The sequence below is a fragment of the Anopheles merus genome, chromosome X (genome assembly GCF_017562075.2).
Source record: "Anopheles merus strain MAF chromosome X, AmerM5.1, whole genome shotgun sequence".
In the NCBI taxonomy this organism is placed as follows: domain Eukaryota; kingdom Metazoa; phylum Arthropoda; class Insecta; order Diptera; family Culicidae; genus Anopheles; species Anopheles merus.
In genome coordinates, this window is record NC_054081.1 from 18,311,735 (window position 1) to 18,333,660 (window position 21,926).

The 21,926-nt window shown below is 53.1% G+C and overlaps 1 protein-coding gene across 2 annotated transcripts in view; it reads left to right on the forward strand.

Moving 5' to 3' along the window:
- The window catches only part of LOC121589516, a 30,092-nt gene that overhangs the window by 7,290 nt on the left and 876 nt on the right, over nt 1–21,926 (forward strand). The window contains exons 3-4 of one of the 2 annotated variants that reach the window (XM_041908492.1): nt 14,604–20,558; nt 20,660–21,836. In XM_041908492.1, coding sequence (XP_041764426.1) covers nt 14,698–20,558; nt 20,660–21,836 — 7,038 coding nt within the window. In that variant the 5' untranslated portion in view covers nt 14,604–14,697. Of the gene's footprint in view, nt 1–14,603; nt 20,559–20,659; nt 21,848–21,926 lie in introns of both variants that reach the window. The other variant, XM_041908499.1, reaches the window with a different exon arrangement.

Here is a 21,926-nt window from a genome sequence, read left to right on the forward strand (position 1 = left end):
GTTAAAATTTTATGCTTCTCTCTTATGGTGTGTGTGGCGTCATTCTGCTCTTTGAGGGCTCCGTTCAGGTTCAGCTGCTGCTGTTTCTTCTGCAAGGGAAGATGATTGTTCCCTCCAATTTGTTGTGCTGGTTCCACGAGAAGATGAAGGTTTTCCCGCCTCTTCAGTGTGTGTGCGTGTGTGAGTCCGTTGTGCAGCAAAAGTAACTTCAAAACTTTCGTGTGGAAGTTATTGAACGGATTGATTTACATTTCGACTTGAAGAATTCTTGTTCTGGCGCATTTTTGGGGAGCTCAAGAGTGCATCAAAACTCAGGTACGTGAGTGAGTGAGTGAGCACGCGCACAGGCTCACACACCTGTCATCCGTCCTCCAGGCTGCTTTGCCGGTTTATGATGGTGGCCGTAAGCGATGAACAATAATCGTACGCTGGAAGACGACGCCGCACGGTCGTCAAGCTTCGTCCCACAACAAACAAAGTGTGGGACAGGTGCGACATTTTGTATGTTCCTTTTTTCTGTTAGTCAATTCACCAATATCTGACACACATAAAGTAGAAGTGAATGATGAAATGTTCCAAAACGGAGTATCTTCACTTGAGATCATAAAAATGTCGGGATGGAATCAATGAATGTGAATCTTGCGAGAGTGTAGATATTTTCGGGAAGGATGTCCCACGACAGCAGACATTTGAGAAACTCGTGTAAGCAAGATTAGCAGCAGGTTCTAGACAACGGACTGATCCAATAATTCCGTATTGCTATGTATTGCTTGAAAGGAGATTTTCATGATGATCTAATGTATCATCCACAATGTTTCCACATGTGTCCATATAACTTTTGTTCTGTATAAGTGGTCCGTATGTGTATGGGCGAACGTACTGATGACAAATCAAAGACACACAACGAACAAAAAAGTAACAGCAGAATCAAATGACGGTAACGTTAGTACCGAAACGTGCTGTCATCATCATGTGTGTGTTGCTTGGCCTGCTAGTACTCACACCCGCGGTTTGTTCGTGCTGATGACAATAAAGAGCGACTTCCAGCTCGCGCCCCCTCCCGTTTTCCACCACACTGGGGATAACACATCCGCACAAATCCTCTTACTTTCCACATTGCCTCCCTTATTTTTTTTCTTTTACGGAGAAGGGGGTTCATCATTTCGCGCATCGTTACCCTGCCAGCACCTCCAGCTCTTCTCCGGCCGGTGTGGGCTGGGCCGTGGAGGCGACGATGTTGATGTGATAATGCTTTTGACGCATTTTGTGTGTTAGGTGGGTGATTTCCATATCAAGGGAAGGTGTTGCAGACAGAAGCAGGGAGGAGGCAGCGGGTGTCATTTAACGGCTGCTGGATATGTGCTAATGCGCGACGAAACCCATCAGTCCTCCCTCTCCCCCTCCTGGAGGACGCCTGTGTCATCTTCGGTAGTCAGGTATTGGAGGAATAGTTCACTCATAAACCATGCCAAGCTGGGCAGACTATTTTAGGACAGAACAGAAACAAACTACTCATTCGCCATTTTGGTTTCAACTTCCCTGCGCACGTGGGTGGTTTTTATTTCAACCCAGTCAGGGCAAATCAGGACGCAGTTGGTACGGCTTCCCTCCTCCAATTTGCTCTGCGGTCTCTGTGCATCCCTCTGTGTGTGTGTGTGTGTGTGTGTGTCTCCCAGATGGGAACTGAAAGCCATACAAAAGAGGCTGAAATGTGCGCTCCCCTTGCATTTTGTATATGCTCTAAAAGAGAGAGAAAGAGAGAGAGTGACAGAGAAAGAGAAATATAAAGAGAGAGAGAAAGAGAGAGGTGCAAGAGAATATCAACCGACAGGCCACCTAGGAGTTGCCGATCGATTTTAGTTGCTTCCATCCCGCACACAACCCGAGGACGTAACACGTGTGTGAGTGTACACCCACCAGCTTTGTACGCACGAGAACGATCCGGTGAGCTTGAAAAGATGAAGCTACATATTCTCTTTTCCTCCCGGGAGTGGGATGGGTAGTGCGCCTTGCATTACACCCCAATCCTGCTGTCCCGACCACCCTGTTATTCACAATCGATAAAGTGTAAAGCATGTGTCATGACACCAGCAGCAACAGCAGCACCAGCAGCAATGAGAGACTGTGATTGGCTTTCTTCGAGCGCACCAATCTCAGCCAATCGTCAGGATCGTGTCTAGTTTCAGCGAGGGGTGCCGAAGTGAGATGAGACAACAAAAAAGATGGCCGCCAGGCCCAGAGATGATGATGGCGGACGCTGCGCAAATAGCATCGCCCTCCTTGCGTTATGCTTATTGGAAACACCTGCGCAATCCATTCCAATGATTTAATGTGTTTCATTTCCTGTGTTTTTTTTAATGTTTGTGAGTACGTGTGTGTATGCTGTTTGGGAAAAAGAAAGATCAAATTTGTGTTTTTTTGCGTTCCTTTTCTTTGCCAATCCCTTTGTTGTTTCCTTCGCATCTTCGTTTTGGCAGAGCAGGCTTGGGCGCGCTCTTTCTAGCGCTTTTTCTATCGCTCTGTCTCTCCCTTTCTCTCTCTGTCTCTCTCTTTCTCTCTCTGTCTCGCTCCTTCTCTATACTCTTCGGCTACTGCCAAGAGATGGTTGTGGATGGTGACTCTGTTATCGATCCAAACTTCTGTGCTTGATGGTGATGCTTTGTGTGCAAGGCCTGTTCTTTTTAGAGTTGCTTCTAGCACCCTCTCACTCCCCTCGCAAACACATACACAGCGAGCGGCACACCCGGTGGAAGGCCGTTGCGAAAAAAACAGGCGCCCCCCCCCCTCCCCCTCGTTTTGGTTTTTTGTTGTGCTGCTCTGCTGCTGCTGGAGCCTAGCGAAAAACGGCGGAATGATGATGCGCTCTTTTGCTGTTGCTGCTGGTCCCTCTTCGCAATGACCTGCGCACACGGAGCCTATTTCGGAGCCTTTTTTCAGCAGCGGCACCTATCACCACCGCGCTGCTCGTGCGATGGCGGGATGGGAAGATATAACAGCAGAAGCAGAAGTAGCGCCCGCTGTCTGGAGGGAAAATGGAAGAGGCATTAAACCTTAATCTATGTGACGCACACTCCTCGGTGACCACTCGGCTCTCCTGATCCGTGTATTGGTTGCTTGCTTTAACAGTGTGTTTGTACTATAGGGGCCGTGCTTCGAGAAGATGGCACGCATTTCAACTCAATTTCGTGATTTCATTAGCTTAAAAGCCGCTTATCAGACGACAGACAACTGACATGCTCCTCCAGGGTCTTTCAAACAGAGGCATAAAAGGCAGGCGCGCAATTGATGAACAGAGGAAAATGGTATGAAGTTATGTTTCTTTAGCAGTTTTGGTTAAAATAATTTAATTTCCCAGTCGTTAATTTATATGCTCAAACCATTTCAATTAACTTTCCTAATGTTCTTATCTAGGCAATAATGTATTTCTTAAAGATGTGTATAAGTCTGCTACATCGCACCAAATGTTGAGTTTAATGTGATACAATTATCCCTGAAATCTAGAAAACCTCGTTTGCCTCTACCTCGTTCGCAAAAAAAAAAACAACTCCCAACCTTCTTCTGTAGTAGTTGGGACCACTACCCACCACCTCGCTCCAACATCAACACAATGGTGCGCATCACCAAGGATTCCGGACCGTCTACGGACGGTTAAAAGGCATCGGAATTGTTTCGGGCGGAGGTTTTAGAAGATTCAGTGGCCAAGAGGGTGGCAGAAACATTTACCCCATTATTGGATGCGAATGTAGTAAAAGAAGGGGGAAGTATACGAATCGTTCGTACGAGCGACTGAGACAGGACGCCTGTGTGTTTATGTATATATATATGGTATAGGGATATAAATTTTACGCGTCGATGGAAGAAATTCTTCACATTCCTTAGGCAATATTTCTTACCCCCCCTTTCCCTCCACAGCATATGCTTTTTGTTTTTCCTGGAATAGACTGTCATTGCGGCCATAAGAAGAGCTATGAGCTAACGAGAGGGAAAGAAGCGCGTACTAACGACACATAAACGCGTGAAAGAGAGAGAGAGAGAGAGAGAGAGAGAGAGAAAGAGAGAGAGAGAGAGAGAGAGAGAGAGAACCAGAGCACTTTCACGTTCTTCTTCCCTGTGCAATCCCAGTGCTCCTTCATCCTTTTGCCTGTTAAGTTTTGCCGATGTGTTGAGGTTCCTTCATCCTGACGCAGCCATTATTTGTGAACGCCTGATGTTCGCTGCCACGGTAACGGCTCGGAAGTTGAGTATAGATGTCCCCCATAACTCTCTCTCTCTCTCTCTCTCTCTCTCTCTCTCTCTCTCTTTCTCTCTCTCTCTATATCTTTCTCTATCTCTATATTTACCTCTCTTTTTCTCTCACTCTCTCTCTCTCTCTTTCTCGTATTACTTTTTTACCCTAAAATAAACGCTACCAACCCACGCGTTAGGTCAAGTTCGTTCGTTGGAATCGATTGAGCTCTCTTCGGGCTTTGGCTTTTTCATCTGAACTTTCCATCCCCATTGAGCTCGGGGCGCGTTTCCCTCCCCTCATCCTTCTGCGCATACCATAGCTGTATATGAACAGCTTTATGTGTCTTGCGGGGCTGTTTTGGAATGGGAATGGTGGGGGTCCTGAATGGGGGGGAGGAAGATTATGGTGCAGCTTTTATGTGTGTAACACGAAAGGAAGCAGTATATGTTGATCCGGGGAAGGGGAGTGGGAGCGAAACGTGTTGGTGGATTTCCGGTGGTGTGGGTCGTTTTTTAAGCAGAAATATACACTCACACGCGCAATTTACGTTTGAGGGAAAATCCCGTTGTGCACAGAGACAGCATATTTAGCGTATTGCGAAGGGTACATTCTCGGAGGCGTACGAGATTCGATGGGAAGAAGATTGTACAGGGGAATATAACGCATGACTCACCCCACACACGACACACACACACACACACACACACACACACACACACACACACACACACACACACACACACACCACACACACACACACACACACACACCCACACACACACACACACACACACACCAACAGCATTACAAACGGTATGGTTTATTTGTGTGAGTAACAGGAGTGGTGGATGGGATGAATTTTAGATGGAAAACGGAAGTGGAAGAGCAGCAGAGCAATATACAGGATACACAGCGACCCTACGGAATAGGGTTGGCTTTGAACACCATCTTTTCGAGCTGTTATTTCTGAAAAGGGAGTTTTGGCTCTATACAAGTGTCGTGTGGTCTCATCTGTACTAACACAACATCGTATCCTCGTGATATCGAAAGAACAGTACTGAGATGCAACCCTCCGCGCGAGGGTTTCAGAAGGGAGAACTCTGAAGATAGTAGTGGCTGAAACGCAATAGGGTCGCAATAGAAGATGGTGGCATCGCCAAGCAGAGAATCGTTGAATATTCCTCCCCCTCGTGCCGTGCATTATGTGTTGGCGTTGCGTGTGGCGCCATCTTGTTTTTGTGGACTTTCCTCAGTTAAGTACACCTGCCTGGTACCTATTCCACCCTGGGCAGTGAGCGCTCCTTCGCATCTCCAGAACTACGGAGATAACGAACCCGGACCGAGCAGTAATGGGGTGGATGAAGGACACACGACCGGAAATTAATGCTTTCCCGCTCACACGAATGTGTAATTTGTCAAGCAGTGTTGCCGCGGAGCACAGTGCAGAGGGGATGAACCCCACACCCTTGTGTAGTTTGCGTTGCTTTATTCTTTTGTCCTCCGCTCCCCATGGAAGTAATTCCCGGGAAATCTCCCCCATAGGGATTTGCTGCTGCACGACGACAAAACAAACACACACCAGAAACACAAAAATGCTAGCATGCATTCCTGACATCCCCCTCCCCACCTCAGCCATTTACACACACATATCGATCGGACTCTTGGAAAATAAAGGGCGAACCAGGTAGTGGGCACAGAAATCCTGCCAGACGAGGAGTGCTGTTCCTTTCCCTTATACAACAAGATTTCGTAATGTCCTCTCGGTTCGTAGTGGATCTCGGTTGTTGCTCATCTGGTTCCTGGACTAGGAGAGGAAAGGTTTTGGTATATAGTTTTAGGAAGCAAATGACGCAATGTGTCCTCGTTATGGGACCGAGTAAATAATGCGAAAAGCAAGGCGACAGATGTATAAGGTATCAGAGGGAAAGAGAAAAGAATTATGGCGAATAGGAGATGTTGAAGAATTGTTACGACAAACAGTCCCGAAAGACCTGTCCTAAACTCTTGATTCCCTCAAATAACGTCTGCAATATTGGAGATTTTGAAAAAAATGAGATTGAGCTTCTACACCTCTTGAAGTATATCAGATTCTATAATATTTTTATAATATTGCTGCAGTCTAAGATATCCTATCTAACCTATCTAAGAATAGGTACTCTGCCGTGTGCGAAGAGCTCCATGATATATTGTATGTGACTGGTTTGTTTGTCTTAGGCTTCCCTATATTTTCTCGCCGGAGGCATTAGCTTGTACTTACTCTTCGGAGGTGACAGTATACCGAGGCATCTAAAATCAATATTCTCAGTGTCTCTAGTAGTACCTCTTGCATGGGTATGTGCGGTATACGTTCATCTTGTCTGTCCATGAGAAGACACTTTGGTGAAGAGGCAGCAGGAAGTGGTGGACGAACTAATCGCATAATTTGATTAGGGCGCTCTGCACCAATTGCCCGGCGGAGAAGCTCTCTCGGGCGTGGGTGACTGTATATAGTCTAGGTGCCTATAATTGTGTTTTGTTGACATGCTTAGCTTCAAACGCAGGATATTGAAGAAGATGGCGACTGCAAGAGCTTTAGTATTGGATGTTTCATCGACCCTCTCTCTACCTCTCTCTTTTTGACAGTTTTTAGAAGACAATCACCATCTTCTGTTGAAGTGGATCGATACAGCCAATTAATGGCATGTGATGGTATCGGTGTTTAAGCTCTCGAGGCCACTGTCGCTACACAATGTTTGCAATGTAACTCACGGGAATGGAGAGCTCTAAAAGCGAGAATAATATATATTAATGTAAAACAGAAGTCACGCTTATTCGATCGGTTAGGTAAAAGGCGTTAGTCTGCGCTGTGTGCGACGCAAGGTGCGGTCAAGGTTGTAAATGATTTCAGATGCTCAATCACCTTCAGAGTCTTTGTTTTTTTACTATGAGAATGGAGTGGAGCAAAAAAGGTGGATGCTACGAGGGTCAGTCGATAATAAAATATGAACAGCTCTCAAACTCTACCTCCTCTTTCGCTGCAAGTGATGTTATTGATACATGATGAAATCTTGAACAAGAAATATACGAACTAACATTGCCATGTCCAACGGTAAATACATTAGCAAACAAGCTAGAAACGATACCTTCCCAAGGGCGAGAAAAGGGACAGCCAAATACGCGAAGAGGAAATGAGCTAGTGAAGAAACGCGAGGAAACCCAGGTGGCCGAGAGGATACAGGGGGAGCAAAAATCCGCCATTTGCCAAGAGCGGAGAGATATGCGTTCTGTTTTGCGCAGGACTTTTGAACCGTTGCGAAATGGCAACCACCATCATACCAAGGCGAGTGGTGAGTTGCGGATTGTAGAAGCGGTGGCGCTCCATACCCCACTCGGGCAAATCAAACGAGAAAAAACACGAGGGGGAAATGTTAATGTTCATTTGGGTCGGTTGATGTTATTTTTTTGTGCGTCAGGTGGTATTGGTACGGGAGGAGATTTGTCTTCGATTACCGTTCTAAAAATGGAAGGGAGTTTGTTGCTGCTCTGACGCTGCCAGGAGCATTCGAAATTTATACAAAAAGAGTGTGGACGAGCTCCTACTTCAGTTTGTCCACACTATGTCTGTAGAATTAGAACAAACGGAGGGAGTGCCCATGCAATGTGACCAATTGTTTGAAATCTTTAAACAAGCAAAACTGATTGTACAGTTAACTGTTATAGTCCAACAAAGAAGATCATCATCATGTCCTCGATCAAAAATATATTAACGCTTGCTTCACCGTAATGAAGATCAAGCAAAAAGCAAGAATGATAATATAGAGGCCTACCTTGATATGTATACACCTTTATATACGTGCCTTTCCCATCCTCTCGTGATCATCATTAACGACCTCTCATTGCTCTATCGTAGCCACTCCAACCTCCTGCTCCTCCAATGACCTTAGACATCGGTCTGTGTGTGTATGTAATGGCGTATATGTTCCGCCTTTCGAAGGAAGCAATCGTGGGGCAGTAATCGCGAAAGGAAGGAAGTGCGAAAGGCATATAACAGCAAAACAAGAGGGGCTTCTCCCTCCCTCTCTTTCTCTCTCTCTTTTTCTCTCTTTCTCCATCTCTGTCTTCCTCTCTTTATCTCTCGTGGATGTGTGACGGACAAACTTCTTGGGGACGATCAATGAAGGAAGTAACGATGGACATGTGTGTATGTTTTTTTTCACTATCAGTATTCTTCAAGGCCTCCTCTCGAGCCGATCTCTCGACTGCGTTATGATGACTCAATGTATAGATAGAGCTGACTTTAGTTATTGAATGTAGGCTTCTCTAGAATGGGTTTATTTTTCTTCTGGGAGTTTAGAGCAGAAGACCAATTCTGATCTCATCAGCTATCACTAAAACGCGTGTGTGGTTGTAGTGTATTGGGGCCGCGTTGTCTTTTAGGACACACTCGCCTTGGACAACTTCTCCTGCTGATGAAGACAATCAGAGTCAATCAAACACGGCCAAAGATACCGATAAACCGCCTGCAACTAAAAAGAGAACAAACACAGCCACCAATAATGGTAAACTATATCTCTGGCGCGTACCCTTGTGCCTTCTCCTGGCCGATGGAGAAGACTACACGCCCTCTGCACATCCAGGGATTTTCGGTTTTCTGTGGTGGACCCGGCCTGTTTCCGTGGTAACCAATCAATAAGATTTTGCCTCGTCGTGGTGTGTACCCTCTGGCAAAACAAGAAGCAATAGCTCCAACTGCTCTCTCTCGGTTAAGGCGCGCATACATGTAGCGTGCAGGAGAAAAGGTGAGGCACGACAACAGCAAAAAGTAGAAGAACGGACCATCAAGCGAAACGGAACGATACAGGAGAAGCAGAAAGGGATCTGAAAGAAGCGAAGCAGGCAGGCACAAACCACCCCCGACGGTTGCCCTCTCCTATAGTTGTTCCAATCGAATCCTGCTTCCTTTCAATCTGTTGTCATTCTGCTGCTGGCGTCGCTGTGTTGCCTTCCTCTGGTCTCGGTGCTCGTTGCCTCTGCCCGGTTTATTGCCTTCCCAACCCTTTCGAAGCGATTGTTTAAAAATGGAAAATAACCGACCGAATTCGTCGCTGCGCTCCCCTTCAATGCCTCTTCTCCCCAACCCCTCCATTTGACGGCACCAGCAGCAGCGCGTCCTTCTTTCGTGTTCGTGATGTGTTGTGTTCGTTACGGTTGGGTAATTTTATTCCTCTTCCTTGGATAGCAGCAGCAGCAGCTCCACCACACTCTCCCCACCAGCCACTCGCACTCGACTCAGGCTTGTCACGCTGTCTCTTTCTATGTTTCTCTCTTTTTCTTTTTCTCTCACTCTCTCTCTCTCTCTCTATATCTCTCTCTTTCTCTTTCTGTCGCAGTTTCTGTTTGCCCTGCCTCACCTTTCAGGTTTCGCTCTATATCCTCATCTGTGTTAGATCAACTCTCACGCGGGATATCTAAAAAACCGTTGGGACCATGGAGGATCTCTCCATCTCTGTCTCTCCCCATTCGTCATGTTTGTGTGTGGGGGTATGTGTGTGCTCTTATGACTTCAGGGTGTACCAGGCTAAACCCGATGGCAGATAACAAAGCGTGGGGCATGGTGGCAAATGAAGGAGTAGCAGCACGGATACCAAGCAGCGTCTTGCTCTGTTTTTCATTCTCCAATCTCCAGCATGATACGTTTGCGCAAGACCAGGGAAAAGGGATGCTTGTGTCGTAGTCCGCACTCCATCCACCCTCCCATCCACCATACCACTCTGTGTAAAGAATCTCTCACACAACTCCCTGGCAGCAACTCCTTGGCAGCAACTCCTTTTTGTTACCGGAGTCACTTTCCGCGCCATATTGTTGTGTTGTGGGCTTTTGATGATTGATTATGGCGTACGTCTATATATATGTGTGTGTGGGTGTGTTGTGGGGTGGGACAGTGTTCGGGAGAATATATCACAAAGGGAAAGGAATCTGACGGTGCGTACAATCATGTCATCTCGACCAAGCGAATCCAGCTCTTCGTTTTGGGATTGGATGGGATTGTCTTGCGATGCGCGCAGACACCACGAAGCGACCAGCAGCGGCAGAAGCTCCGACAGCAGCCAATCATGTGTGACTGAGCCTACGAAAGAGAAAGAGAAAGAGAGATCAACCAGACAGCAGGGACGCAGGCACAAGCTATGAAACAGAGCTAGCAGGAGGCAGCGCAAAAGAGCCTTATTGGTTGAGCGTGTGTGATGGGGAGCGACGCTGTGAGGACATCTCTTTGGTGTGCGCCAGCTGCCGCCGCTACAGCTTAACCGTACAAAGGGAGAGATTGTGTTTGCGGGGGTGATTCTTCTTTTCAGATAGATCCAGAAGCGAGAATACTCACAGTCTTCAAAAGGAGATAGCCTATAAAGGCTAGGGCGTGCTGCTCATGCTCGGGCCTCAAAAAACCAAACCCTGAGAGAGAGCCATCGCTGCTTGTTACGTATCGAATCTACCCCGCAAAATGCGAAGGGTGTGTGAGATGTGAAAATGGATGGCGAGCGCAGTTGAACTCTCTCTCTCTCTCTCTCTCTCTCTCTCTCTCTCTCTCTCTCTCTCTCTCTCTCTCTCTCTGTATTTCTCTCTCTTTCCTCCATGTGAGAAAGGCTACTGTTGCTGCTGCCGTGCTCTAGGATACAAGATCACGCTCCTCTTGTGGTTGTTCTGCGCTCTCACGTGCGCTCTACGGTGCGCTCAGCTCCTATTTATCGCCCGGGTCTTAGCAGCTTCGGCTGCGTTCGACCTCGGTTCAGTCTGGGACGCGAGCTTCAGGTGAAAAGAACGCGCGCGTGTGTGTGCGCACGGTGTGTGTGTACGGCGGGAACGTTCCGCGCAGCAGCTCTAGAGCAAACAGGAGGGGCTCACCTACCCGCTCACAGTGACGGGACCGAGAGTGGCACGATCCTGGCACCTGGGACAGAACTATCGCGTTTGGGGCACTTGGTGAAGCTTCTCATTGATTGCAAATCCTCTGTGTACTGAAACCCCTTGCTACTAGTGAATTGTTTGCTTTGAATAGTGTCATACTTTGTTGTGAACAGTGTGGGAAAGGTGTGATTCTGTTCATTGAATTATACCTGGAGCGTGAAATTTGTCAAACCCTGTGACTCCTGTTTGAGGAGAATATTCAACCTGAAGTACGTAGTCCTAAAGATCATTTTAGATATATTCATGTTCATATTCTTCGTATGCCTTGATGAGTGTATCCGCTAGTTTTAGTCATACAGTGTTTAGTGTTGAAGGAATCACTATTCTCACTCGCGCTGTGTGTGAAGCCTTACAAATATGTGCCATGTGTTAAGCTGTGTAGAGATGCAGGAGTATTTATTTATTGATTTATTTGATAAACTTAATGAACTCTAGTAGTATCCAATATAGAATATTTCTACTGCACATGACTCGTTAGTGTTTTTCACAAGAAGTGGGATGGTATGTTATGTGGAGAGTGTTTCTTTGTGTGAAGGGACCAAGGTGTAGAACGGTACCAATATCCCAATGACCGATTAGGTTTTGAAAGAAACTTAACTAAAATCCTTGCCATATGCATCCCCCGTCATCCCCCGGGTGTGATGGCTCTTCAATCAATACGCATCTACACGCAAAAACTCCGCCCATTGTATTCCTGCATCCACAACAGGGACGTAGTATTACTATTCTCCGTTGTGGAGGAGGGTGAATGACTACAATCAACTACATGGGAGAAACCCCCACCCTGTCCCATCTGTAACGAATTCAGTGTAATGTACGTATGTGCGCGCAGTGCTCGGGACGGTCGTCCTCTGCAAGGCTTCCCTCCACTTCGACCCTCCCCCCCCTTTTCGGAGATATCCCCAGGACATTGTGTGTAGAAGTGAGGCCCCTGGAAAACAGATCCGTCATCGCCCGACGCGCACCTACTGGCGGGAGTAGCACCCCACGACTACTACTCCCCGCGCTCCCCGCAGCCATTTTAAGGTCTCTGTGCTTGTATGTGTGCGTGTCTGTGCGCCAGGAGAGAAGCCAATTTCCCTGGAGAGCAACCGCAATATGCCCTGAAATCCTTCTTACTCAACACATCCACACATATGTGTGCTTGTTCTGATTCCAAACGCTTCAAAAGCTCCTGAGGAGAGACAGCAGCGCGACTGGAAGTGGTGCAACACACACACGCAAACCAGAAGAGCATCGTATGTGTGTAGGACGGCCCCAGTGAGATGGGGAGGGAGGAATCATTGCGTGACGATGATTCATTTTCACTCTCTATCGCATCGCGGTTTTCTTTTTCCACCCTACCCACCACATTACCGTTCGGAGAATTTTTCTATCTTGAAAAGGTTTCCTGCTCGTTTATGTTTTTTTTCGTCTTTCTTTCTGTGGCTACGTTATCTAGCGAACTGAGTGAGAGCGTGGTGTTGTCCTCCTCCAGCGACCTGAAATCACCCGTCCATCTTCCTCGCGTGTCTCGCACAAGCTTTTCAGGGAAGAAAGGGCGGCGATTTTCTTCCTTTTTTACAACCTAGGGAGGAGATGGCACCAAGGTGTATCTCACTTAGCACGGCTCTAGGAAACCACGGGATGTTTTGTGTCCACGGTAGGCTTGGTGGCTCTCGAAACGACCAACCTTTACATTGATTTTCCAATGTTAGGTCCTCCCTTTCTTGGCGGCTCGTTTGGGATTTTGGTTGCTCCGTTGCATGCGTCCTTTGTTTGGTAAAGAGGTCTGGTTTGAGGGCGGAGTGAGGCCTTTAATGGAATTAAATTTGTTTTCTTAACACATTCTACCCTGCACCGCTCCCATCGCTTCCCTAAAACATCCTGACGATGTTATATGGCTTCTGGAGATGGAGGGGCAACTCACGAATCTGAATCGTGTCGTGTGCGTTCTTACTTTCCAGCGCATCTTCTACACTTCGCGCAGCAGTAGAGTCGTCATCGCGCATTAGGGTAACATCTTGAACGTTGAACGTGTATTGCAAGCCTGTTCCAATATTGAGTCACCCCTCTACTACCTTTCGAGTAAGTGACAACGAACGTTCGTTAGAGCCCCCACTGTGTGGAGATATAGAGAGGGAAAGAGAGAGAGAGAGAGAGAGAGAGACAAAGAGGAGGCAAGGTGAGCCGAACGTGGGGACTCACTGCTGTCATCAACATCAATTTTGGTGCTGATTCTCATCAATTTACCATCCACGCCTTCCACCCATATCGTGCCCCAGCGCACTCGATGAGTGATTACCATCTAAATGAACTTCAAATTTGTAGCTGCTTATCGTTATCGCGGCGTACCCGCGTGCGATCTACTGCCGCTGAATGTGTGTTTGTGCTCAGGGGAAGGGTTTTCTTCGCCTCATCTCGCGCAGTACGTGTACCCCGCTTCTCTGCTTCCTGCGATCCTAGACACGCTTCGTACGCTACTGGGTGCTGAGTTGCGTTTTTGATAAGCGAGAAGAGGAACTCAGCCAGCCCGAATGCCGGTTCGTACCATTGCAAAGCGAAAAATGCTTGAGTGCTAAAGCCCAGAAGCCAGAGCCTGAGGGCGAAAGGTAAAAGCACCGAACGATTGTAACTGTGCTGGACTGAGGCTCCACATGAGTGGCTGGCAGCACTGCCGCTGGCTGTGATTGTGGATCCATCCCTTCTTCTGGCCGGTGCGGCGCACTCTCTCGTGTGCGAAGATGGCGGACATCGGCGAAGATGGACTTGCTGGGCTTATTTTATACGTCTGTATGTGTGTGTGTGCGCGCGCGCTCTTGTGGTTTATTATTTTATTTTTCCAGTGTTACCCTTCGCCGACAACTTCATCATCATTCGACGGTCGTCAGTCGGGCGTCACGGCGCTTAATGCTCGCCGTTAATCTTCAATGATTTTTCTCTCCTCGTGGTTTTTTGTCTTCAATCGCAATTTAACATTGAACGGCAGAAAATGGAGAGGCAGAGATGAGGAGGCGCAATACGAATTGATTACTGGACATTCAAACACATACACACATACGCAGAAGAATTCGAGAGGTCGAGAGACACACATCACACCTTATACACACCGCAGCATGCGATAAGACGGATGTGCACAAACGCGGCGTGACCTCCCACTGTGAGGTTTGGTGGAGGGGGTGGATAAGCGTTGGAGGAAGTGGAGGAATTGGAATTGGGAAAGATGCCGAACGAAGTATCCATACAGTTCGAGGACACACATTCACACACCACAGAGCAAAATGGCGCAATTTGATGCAATTGACTGTACTACTTGATGTTTTTGATTTCTGTTATTGAACGAGGACTCGTGTTCTCTGCGCGTGTGTTCTTCAATAGTATGGATATAGATGAGTGATGTTTACGTATTGATTGGTTGTTTTTCTTTCTTTTTTTTCATTTTGCTCATTTTCAGGAAGACATATTCAACATTTCTAACAATCAAATTGAAAACATTGCAAAAAAACTCTGAAGAGTAGTAGTCCCGTTTTGGGAAGCTCACAATAATCATGGACGTTGAAAGTAGTAGCGTGGCGAGTGCTGCCCCCACGACAGCTCCCATCGGACTTGGCACCACCGACGGTGGGTATCTGTGTGCGGTGGTCAAAGCCGAGCGGCCGGAGGGCACAGAGTCACCGCTAAGCGCCACAGAGCACAGCGCAGCCGATGGGATGGCGTTAGCGGCGGCGGAAGGAGTATCGTCATCATCGTCTCCGGCCGACGCGCTCGAGGTCGCCAAACATTCCGCGGGCAGTGGCGATGAGGAAGTCGTCGGCAACAGCAACAACAGCACGGCGGCGGCGGCGGGACTGCTGGCCGAAGGACACAGCCGCTTTCATCAGGCCCGACAGCAGCGCCACAGTAGCAGCAGCAGCGGCGGCGGCGGCAGCGGAAGCAGCAGCAATCGGCAGCGGGGCGAGCATCTGCACCAGCTCACCGATGACATGCTGCGACGGAAGACGATGAACAACAACAGCAGCACCGTGCCGAACAACAACAGCAGCAGCAACCGCGGAGGAGTCGGCAAGCGGTCGCTCGAATCGACGGCGGAGATGCTACTGCAGCAGCACCGGCGCCAGGCTGCGGCTGGCGGCTCCTCCACGGTTGGCAAGCAGCAGCAGCAGCGGCGCGCCGACGACGAGGACGAGGAAGACGCCGAGCGGACGACGCCAGCAAAGACGCCCGAGTACACCTGCCCGATCTGTAACGCGGTGTCGCACACGCAGCGCGCCTTCACCGATCACCTCAGGCTGCACAATGCCGAGTCCGAGTCGGCGGCGACGGCCGTCGCGTCCGCCACCTTCTGCTGCAAGATCTGCTCGAAGGTGCTGTCGTCGGCATCCTCGCTCGACCGGCACGTGCTGGTGCACACGGGCGAGCGGCCGTTCAACTGCAAGTACTGCAGCCTCACGTTCACCACCAACGGGAACATGCACCGGCACATGCGCACCCACAAGTACCCGTCCGGGCGGGATAGCTTCGAGAGCGATGCGGGCGGCGTCGGCACCGTCGGCACTGGCGGCGGCGGGTCCTCGTCCGATGGAAGCGGCGGCGGTGGACAAAAAGCTGGGCGTGGACGCGGTGGTCCGCCGGTAGGTCGTCACTATCGCAAGAAGAAGGAGGAGGAGGAGGTGGACGAGGACGAGGACGCCGACGAGGAGGAGGACTACCGGCAGCCAAAGAAGAGGAAGCGCGCCCTGTTTGATGCCGGCGAGCAGCAGCAGCATGACGAGGACGAGGGCGAGTTCGAAGAGGGCGACGAGGAGCTGGTCGGTGGCGGCAAGCGGAAGGCAACGCTAGGAGGCGAGCGGACCGCGCAGCAGTATCGCAAGGTGCGCACCATCAACAACAACCTGCTCGAGGGCTCGGTGGTGGAGAGCGGCCAGCGCTACTGCTGTCCGGTGTGCGTGCGGAACGATTTCGCGAGCATGCTCAGCCTGGAGCAGCACCTCGACCGGGAGCATCCGACCATCCCGGCCAAGTGCCGGCACTGCGAGATCGTGTTCCGCAGCCACAAGGCGCTGAATGCGCACCGGTGCAGCAACAACAACTACCAGAACATTACGCCCGGCTTCAAGGATCTCACGTTCGTCGACTTTTCCAGCGAGAAATTCCCGCTGATCGCGAAGAACCTGTGCGAGCAGAGCATCCGGACGCCGGTCACGAGCCAGAAGTACGAGTGCGGCCGCTGCTACCGAGCCTTCCCATGCTCCAAGACGCTCTCGATGCACTCGGCCGACTGCTGCGGAGCGGGCAGTGGAGAGCGCGGAGCCACCCACACCGGAGGGCGCCGGCGCAAGCGGGCACCGAGCGAGTCCGACTCGTCCGATGTGTCCGGCTCGGATGTGGGCTCGGGCTACGACGGGCGCGGCAATCATCGAGCCCTGGACGAGGAGCAGCAGCAGCAGCAGCAGCAGAGGCAGCAACAACACCTCGAGGGGCACCGACCCGGTCATCAAGGACAGCAGCAGCTGCAGCAGCAGCAACACCCCGTAGACCTGCGCCGGGAGGACTTCTTCGCCAATCTGGATCTGCAGAACCGCTCCAGCACGGTGTCGGAAGCCCCGACGACTCCCTCCTCCCTGGACAAGTCGTTCTCGTCGCCAGTGCCAGCCCTGAAGCAGGAACCGCTCGCTTCGCCGACCGGTACCAGCGCGACCACCACCGCCCTGCCCTCATACTACTCCTCCAACATGGCGCTCTACCACGCGCACCAGCAGCAGCAGCAGCAGCACCAGCAGATGGTCGACAGCGGCAAGGATCTGGCCGACATCCAGTCCATCCTGAACGTGACCAAGCTGGGCGGGGGCGTCATCGGCCGCCAGCTGGACGGGGGCAGTCAGACGCCCCTGTCCGGCCTGCTGGACGCAGCCCTGCTCAAGGACGGTGCCGGCAGCGACAGTGGCATGTACGCCCACTCGACCGGGTCTCGCGACGAGCCGGAGGAGGCTCAGGACGCGTTCACGGCCGAGTTTCGCCGCATGAAGCTGCGCGGTCAGTTCCCGTGCCGCATCTGCACCGCCGTCTTCCCGAACCTGCGTGCCCTCAAGGGCCACAACCGGACGCACGTGTCGGCGGCCGGCCCGGGCCCGTACCAGTGCAACATGTGCCGGTACGTCGTGAGCGACAAGGCGACGCTCGTGCGTCACATGCGCACGCACAACGGCGACCGGCCGTACGAGTGTGCGATCTGCAACTACGCCTTCACGACCAAGGCGAACTGCGAGCGGCACCTGCGCAACCGGCACGGCCAGACGACGCGCGAGGACGTGAAGCGCGCCATCATCTACCACCCGTCCGAGGATTCGTCCTGTGACGATCCGCTCAAGAAGCTGCAGCTGTTCAACACGCCACCACTCGACGGTACCTACACGCCGGGGGCGATGCTTGCGGGCGGTGGCGGTGGTGGTGGTGCTGGCGGCGGTGCCGCCTATCAGGACGAGCTGGCCGAGGCGCGCAGCAGCACGCCGCTGCCGTCGCAACAGCTCAAGGACATGCTGATGCCGCCGCTGCCGCTTAGCTTTGTGCATCATCATCATCATCCCCTGCTTGACACCAGCCTGCTGCTGCAGACGCCCCCGAGCGGGGGTGGCGGTAACGGGGCCGGCGGTGCGTTCGGCTCAAGCGTAGCCGCCAAAATACAGGTGAAAAGCTTGGAAAAGTTGAACCAGCTAACGCCCCCGCAGGACGAGGACGATGCGCTCGACGAGGACGACGACGAGGGGCAAGAAGAAGAGGAGGAGGAGGAGCAGGAGCAGGAGCAGGAGCAGGAGCAGGAGCAGGAGGAGGAGGAGCACGACGGCGAGCTGTTGGAGCAAAAGCCGACACTGGTGGGCAAGAAGGCGTCGGCAGAGGACGCAGCCATGCCGTCGCACCGTGCCGGAAAGCAGTCGGCAGTGGAGACCGCAACCGTGCACCCGCGGCCAATCGATCTGAGTATGGATGCGCTCGATCTGAGCAAGAAATCGACCGTCGCAGGCAATCGCAAGGCTGCCGCCCCGACACTCTCGACCGACGGTGAGGAGGAGGACGATGACACGATGGCGGCCCAGCTGCACCAGCTGCGCCACCAGCAGCGCGGCCACAACGGGGTGGAGGGCGAGGCGCGCAAGCATGCGGCCAGCGGCGGCACCAAAGCCCAGCAGCCGCTGCCGAAGGAGCCGGCCGAGCTGGACGAGGGCAGGGCGGAGCTACCCAAGCTTTCCAAGGTAAATCTCGCCCAGCAGCAGCAACAGTTTCAGCTGTTCAACGACACGTTCGCGAAGCTCGATCCGATGAACTTCTTCCAGTTCTACCAGCTGTACAACTCGCTGCAGCTGCCCTCCTTCCCGCTGCACGCGTCCCCCTTCCTGCAGAACCACATGCTGGCGGGGTCGGCGGCCGCGCTTGGCGAGCTGTTGAGCAAGGACTTTGGGCTCGGCGCATTGCCGAACCTTGCCGCCGCGGCGGCTGTCTCGGCGGCTGCCGCCTCGACGGGCGGCAGTGGCGGCGGCGGCGGCGGCGTCGGTCGCAATCCCCACCATCCGCTGCTGGGGAACCCGTTCTACCCACCGCCGCTGACCGATACGCCCCCGAACAGCGTCACCAAGTCGGGCGACTGTCTCGAGCTGGGGACGGCCGCCACCGTGCCCACGCCGAAGCAGCTGCTAACGCCTTCCTCGCCCTCGCCGCTGGCGACACCGATCGACGGTGGTAGCGGGTCAGGCGGCAGCACCGGCCTGACCAACAAGCAGCTCTCCTCGCTGCAGCAGCAGCAGCCTCGCGGGCCCAGCGGGTCTCCCGTCTCCTCCTCTGCAGCACTGGCGGCGGCCGCAGCGGCCGCAGCTGCCAGCTTTGGCGTCTCGGCCGGTGGCGCTAGCGGCCCCGGTTCGGCCGGCGTCGGTCCAGTGAAGATGGTGATCAAAAATGGCGTCCTGATACCGAAGCAGAAGCAGCGCCGCTATCGCACCGAGCGGCCGTTTGCGTGCGAGCACTGCTCCGCGCGGTTCACACTGCGCTCGAACATGGAGCGGCACATCAAGCAGCAGCATCCGCAGTTTTGGTCCCAGCGGCAGCGTGGCGGCCATCTGATGCGTCGCAGTGCTGGCGGAGGTGTAGGAGGAGGAGGAGGAGCAGGAGGAGCAGGATCCGGTAGCAACAGTAGTGCGAGCATGGTGGCGGCTGCCAACAGCTCCGTCGGTTCGCTGGTGTCCGCCCTCCAGGGCGCTTTCGGCGGGGCAGGCATGCACGGCGGCAACGCGGGAGGCGGCGCGGGTGCCATCTCGGACCAGGTGAAGTATGCCATCCTGGCCCAGCAGTCGGGCAAGGGGTCGGGCGCTATGCGCGGTAGCGGTGGCAGTGGCAGTGGGCAGGATGCGAGCCACCTGAACCCACTGCTGCACAACATGATCGTGCAGGGTGCGGCAGGACAGTGGAATCAGCAGCAGCAGCAGCAGCAGCAGCGGCTGACCCACCACTATAGTCAGCAGCAGACGCCCGTCATGTCGGCTGCCCTGGCCGGACGTCGCCTGGCTGGTGGAGCGCGCGGCGAAACCGAAGAGGACGACGAGGAGGAAGACGATCGGGGCCAGGAGCGACCGTACGAGGGAGCCACACCGATCGTGGGCCAACGGTACCGTCGCCGTCGCCGCCGGCTGCAGTCGCATCTCGACCAGGACAGCGAGTTTATGCGCCGCAGCTACGACGAGACGAACGCCTATCGAATGGCACTGAAGGAGGAAGAGGAGGAGGAGGAGGACGATGAGGAGCAGACAGTAAGGCAGGAACAGCGGGAGGCACTGCTAGAGGAGGAGCAGCAGCAGCAACAGCACTACGACCAAGAGCACGATCAAGAGGAGGAGGAAGAGGAGGAGGAGGGTGCAGCTCCAGGTGCGCTGGAAGAAGGTGACGAGGAGGACGAGGAGGAAGATGCGCAGCTCGTGATTGACGAGGAAGAGCGGGACGAGTGTGGGGAGAGGAAGATGGCGAAGTTGCAGATGCAGGATGTGCCACCCACGCCGGCCACCTTGGAGCAAGAGCTCGGACCGACCGGCGAAAGCGTTGGTCACGAGCAGCAGCATCACGGCAGCACCTTGAACCGCATCCTGAAGCAGAAGCTGGAAGAGCATCGCGCAATCGGGGACGCTGGGGAGGCTAATAAGGGGCAGGAACAGAAGCCGATAGTGCCGCAGCAGCTCGCAGGCAAGTCGTCGAAGCAGCAGCATCAATCGTCGGCGGCTACCGGTTCGGCCACCGGATCCCGCAAGGCATCGTGTGGCAGTACCGGCAGCGTGACCAATGCCGACGAAGCTGGCAACGCGAGCAGCGACCTGGTGCCCGTATCGAAGCTGCTCGACAACGCAACGAACCCCGCGCTGGAAAGCTACTTCAGGTAAGCAAATGGAAAAAATCTACTTCAGCAAACATCGCTTTACTAACTCTAACCCTTGATTTTGATCCGCTTTTTGTGTGCGTGTGTGTGTGTGTTTGCAGCCGACCCGAGGTGCAGGTGCCACTGTCGCAGGATCACAGCGATGAGGAGGGCCTGGTGGCGTCCGGGTCCGCGTCCGAGAGCAACAACTCCGGCACGGACGACCCGAACCCGTCGGCGGTGGCCCTGGCGCACCAGGAGCAGAAGAAGAAGTCGGCCTACAGCCTGGCGCCGAACCGGGTCAGCTGCCCGTACTGCCAGCGCATGTTCCCGTGGTCGAGCTCGCTGCGCCGGCACATCCTCACGCACACCGGCCAGAAGCCGTTCAAGTGCTCCCAGTGCACGCTGCTCTTCACGACCAAGTCGAACTGCGACCGGCATCTGCTGCGCAAGCACGGTGACGTTGAGTCGGCCGTCTCCATACCGGTGCCGATCGACGATCTGCTCGATCCGAAACCGGAACCGATCCCGGTGGCGGTGGCCGAAGCGATGTGCAAGATGATAACCGGCAAGGGCAGCCGGTCCGGTGCTCCTTCTTCGTCGGCCAGGACAGAGTCACAGCAGCAGCAGCAGCAGCAGCAGCAACAACAGCCTCAGGCACTTCCGGTGGGCTCCGCAGACGAAGACGACGAACCGCGGGCTGACGCTTCTAGCGAGGAGGCAAAAAACGAGCCAAAAAACGAAGGCAGTGGAAGGCGGGGCAGCAGCGTGGTGTCGGGCGATGCTGAGCTACCGCCAAAGTTTGCGGGCGACAAAAAGAATGGCAGTGAGGGAGTGCAGCAGCAGGTGGCCGCGCTCCGGGAATCCGAGCAGCTGAAGGAAAATGGCGACGGCGAAGCGGAACCTGCCCGGCACCACCACCAGCCGGACCAGGAAGACGAGTCCGACGGTGCCGCCCGGGATACGGCGATGGAGGAGGAAGACGAGGGCAAGGAGGATGGCCGGTTATCGGCGACGGGTGGCTTCTCCGATCTGCCGTACAAGTGCCACCTGTGCGATGTGTCCACCGCCGAGCGTGTGTCCTGCCTGGAGCACATCAAGCAGGTGCACCCGCAGGAGTTCACCACGCTGATGGCGAAGGTGTCGCTAGAGACTGCGTCCGCGTCGGCGACCGAGAGCGAGGCGCACACCGGCTCCCCGGACGACGACGAGAGTGGCACCAACAACAACAACAATAACAACAACAACAACAATAATAACAACAACGGTGGCAAGTATCTCGACTATGCCAATCGGAAGGTAGGTCTAAGGTCAGTCCTTACTTCAACTTCGTGCGGTCAGGCTACCGGGTGCCAGGCCATACAGGGCCGGCCGGGGTAGTCACTGGCG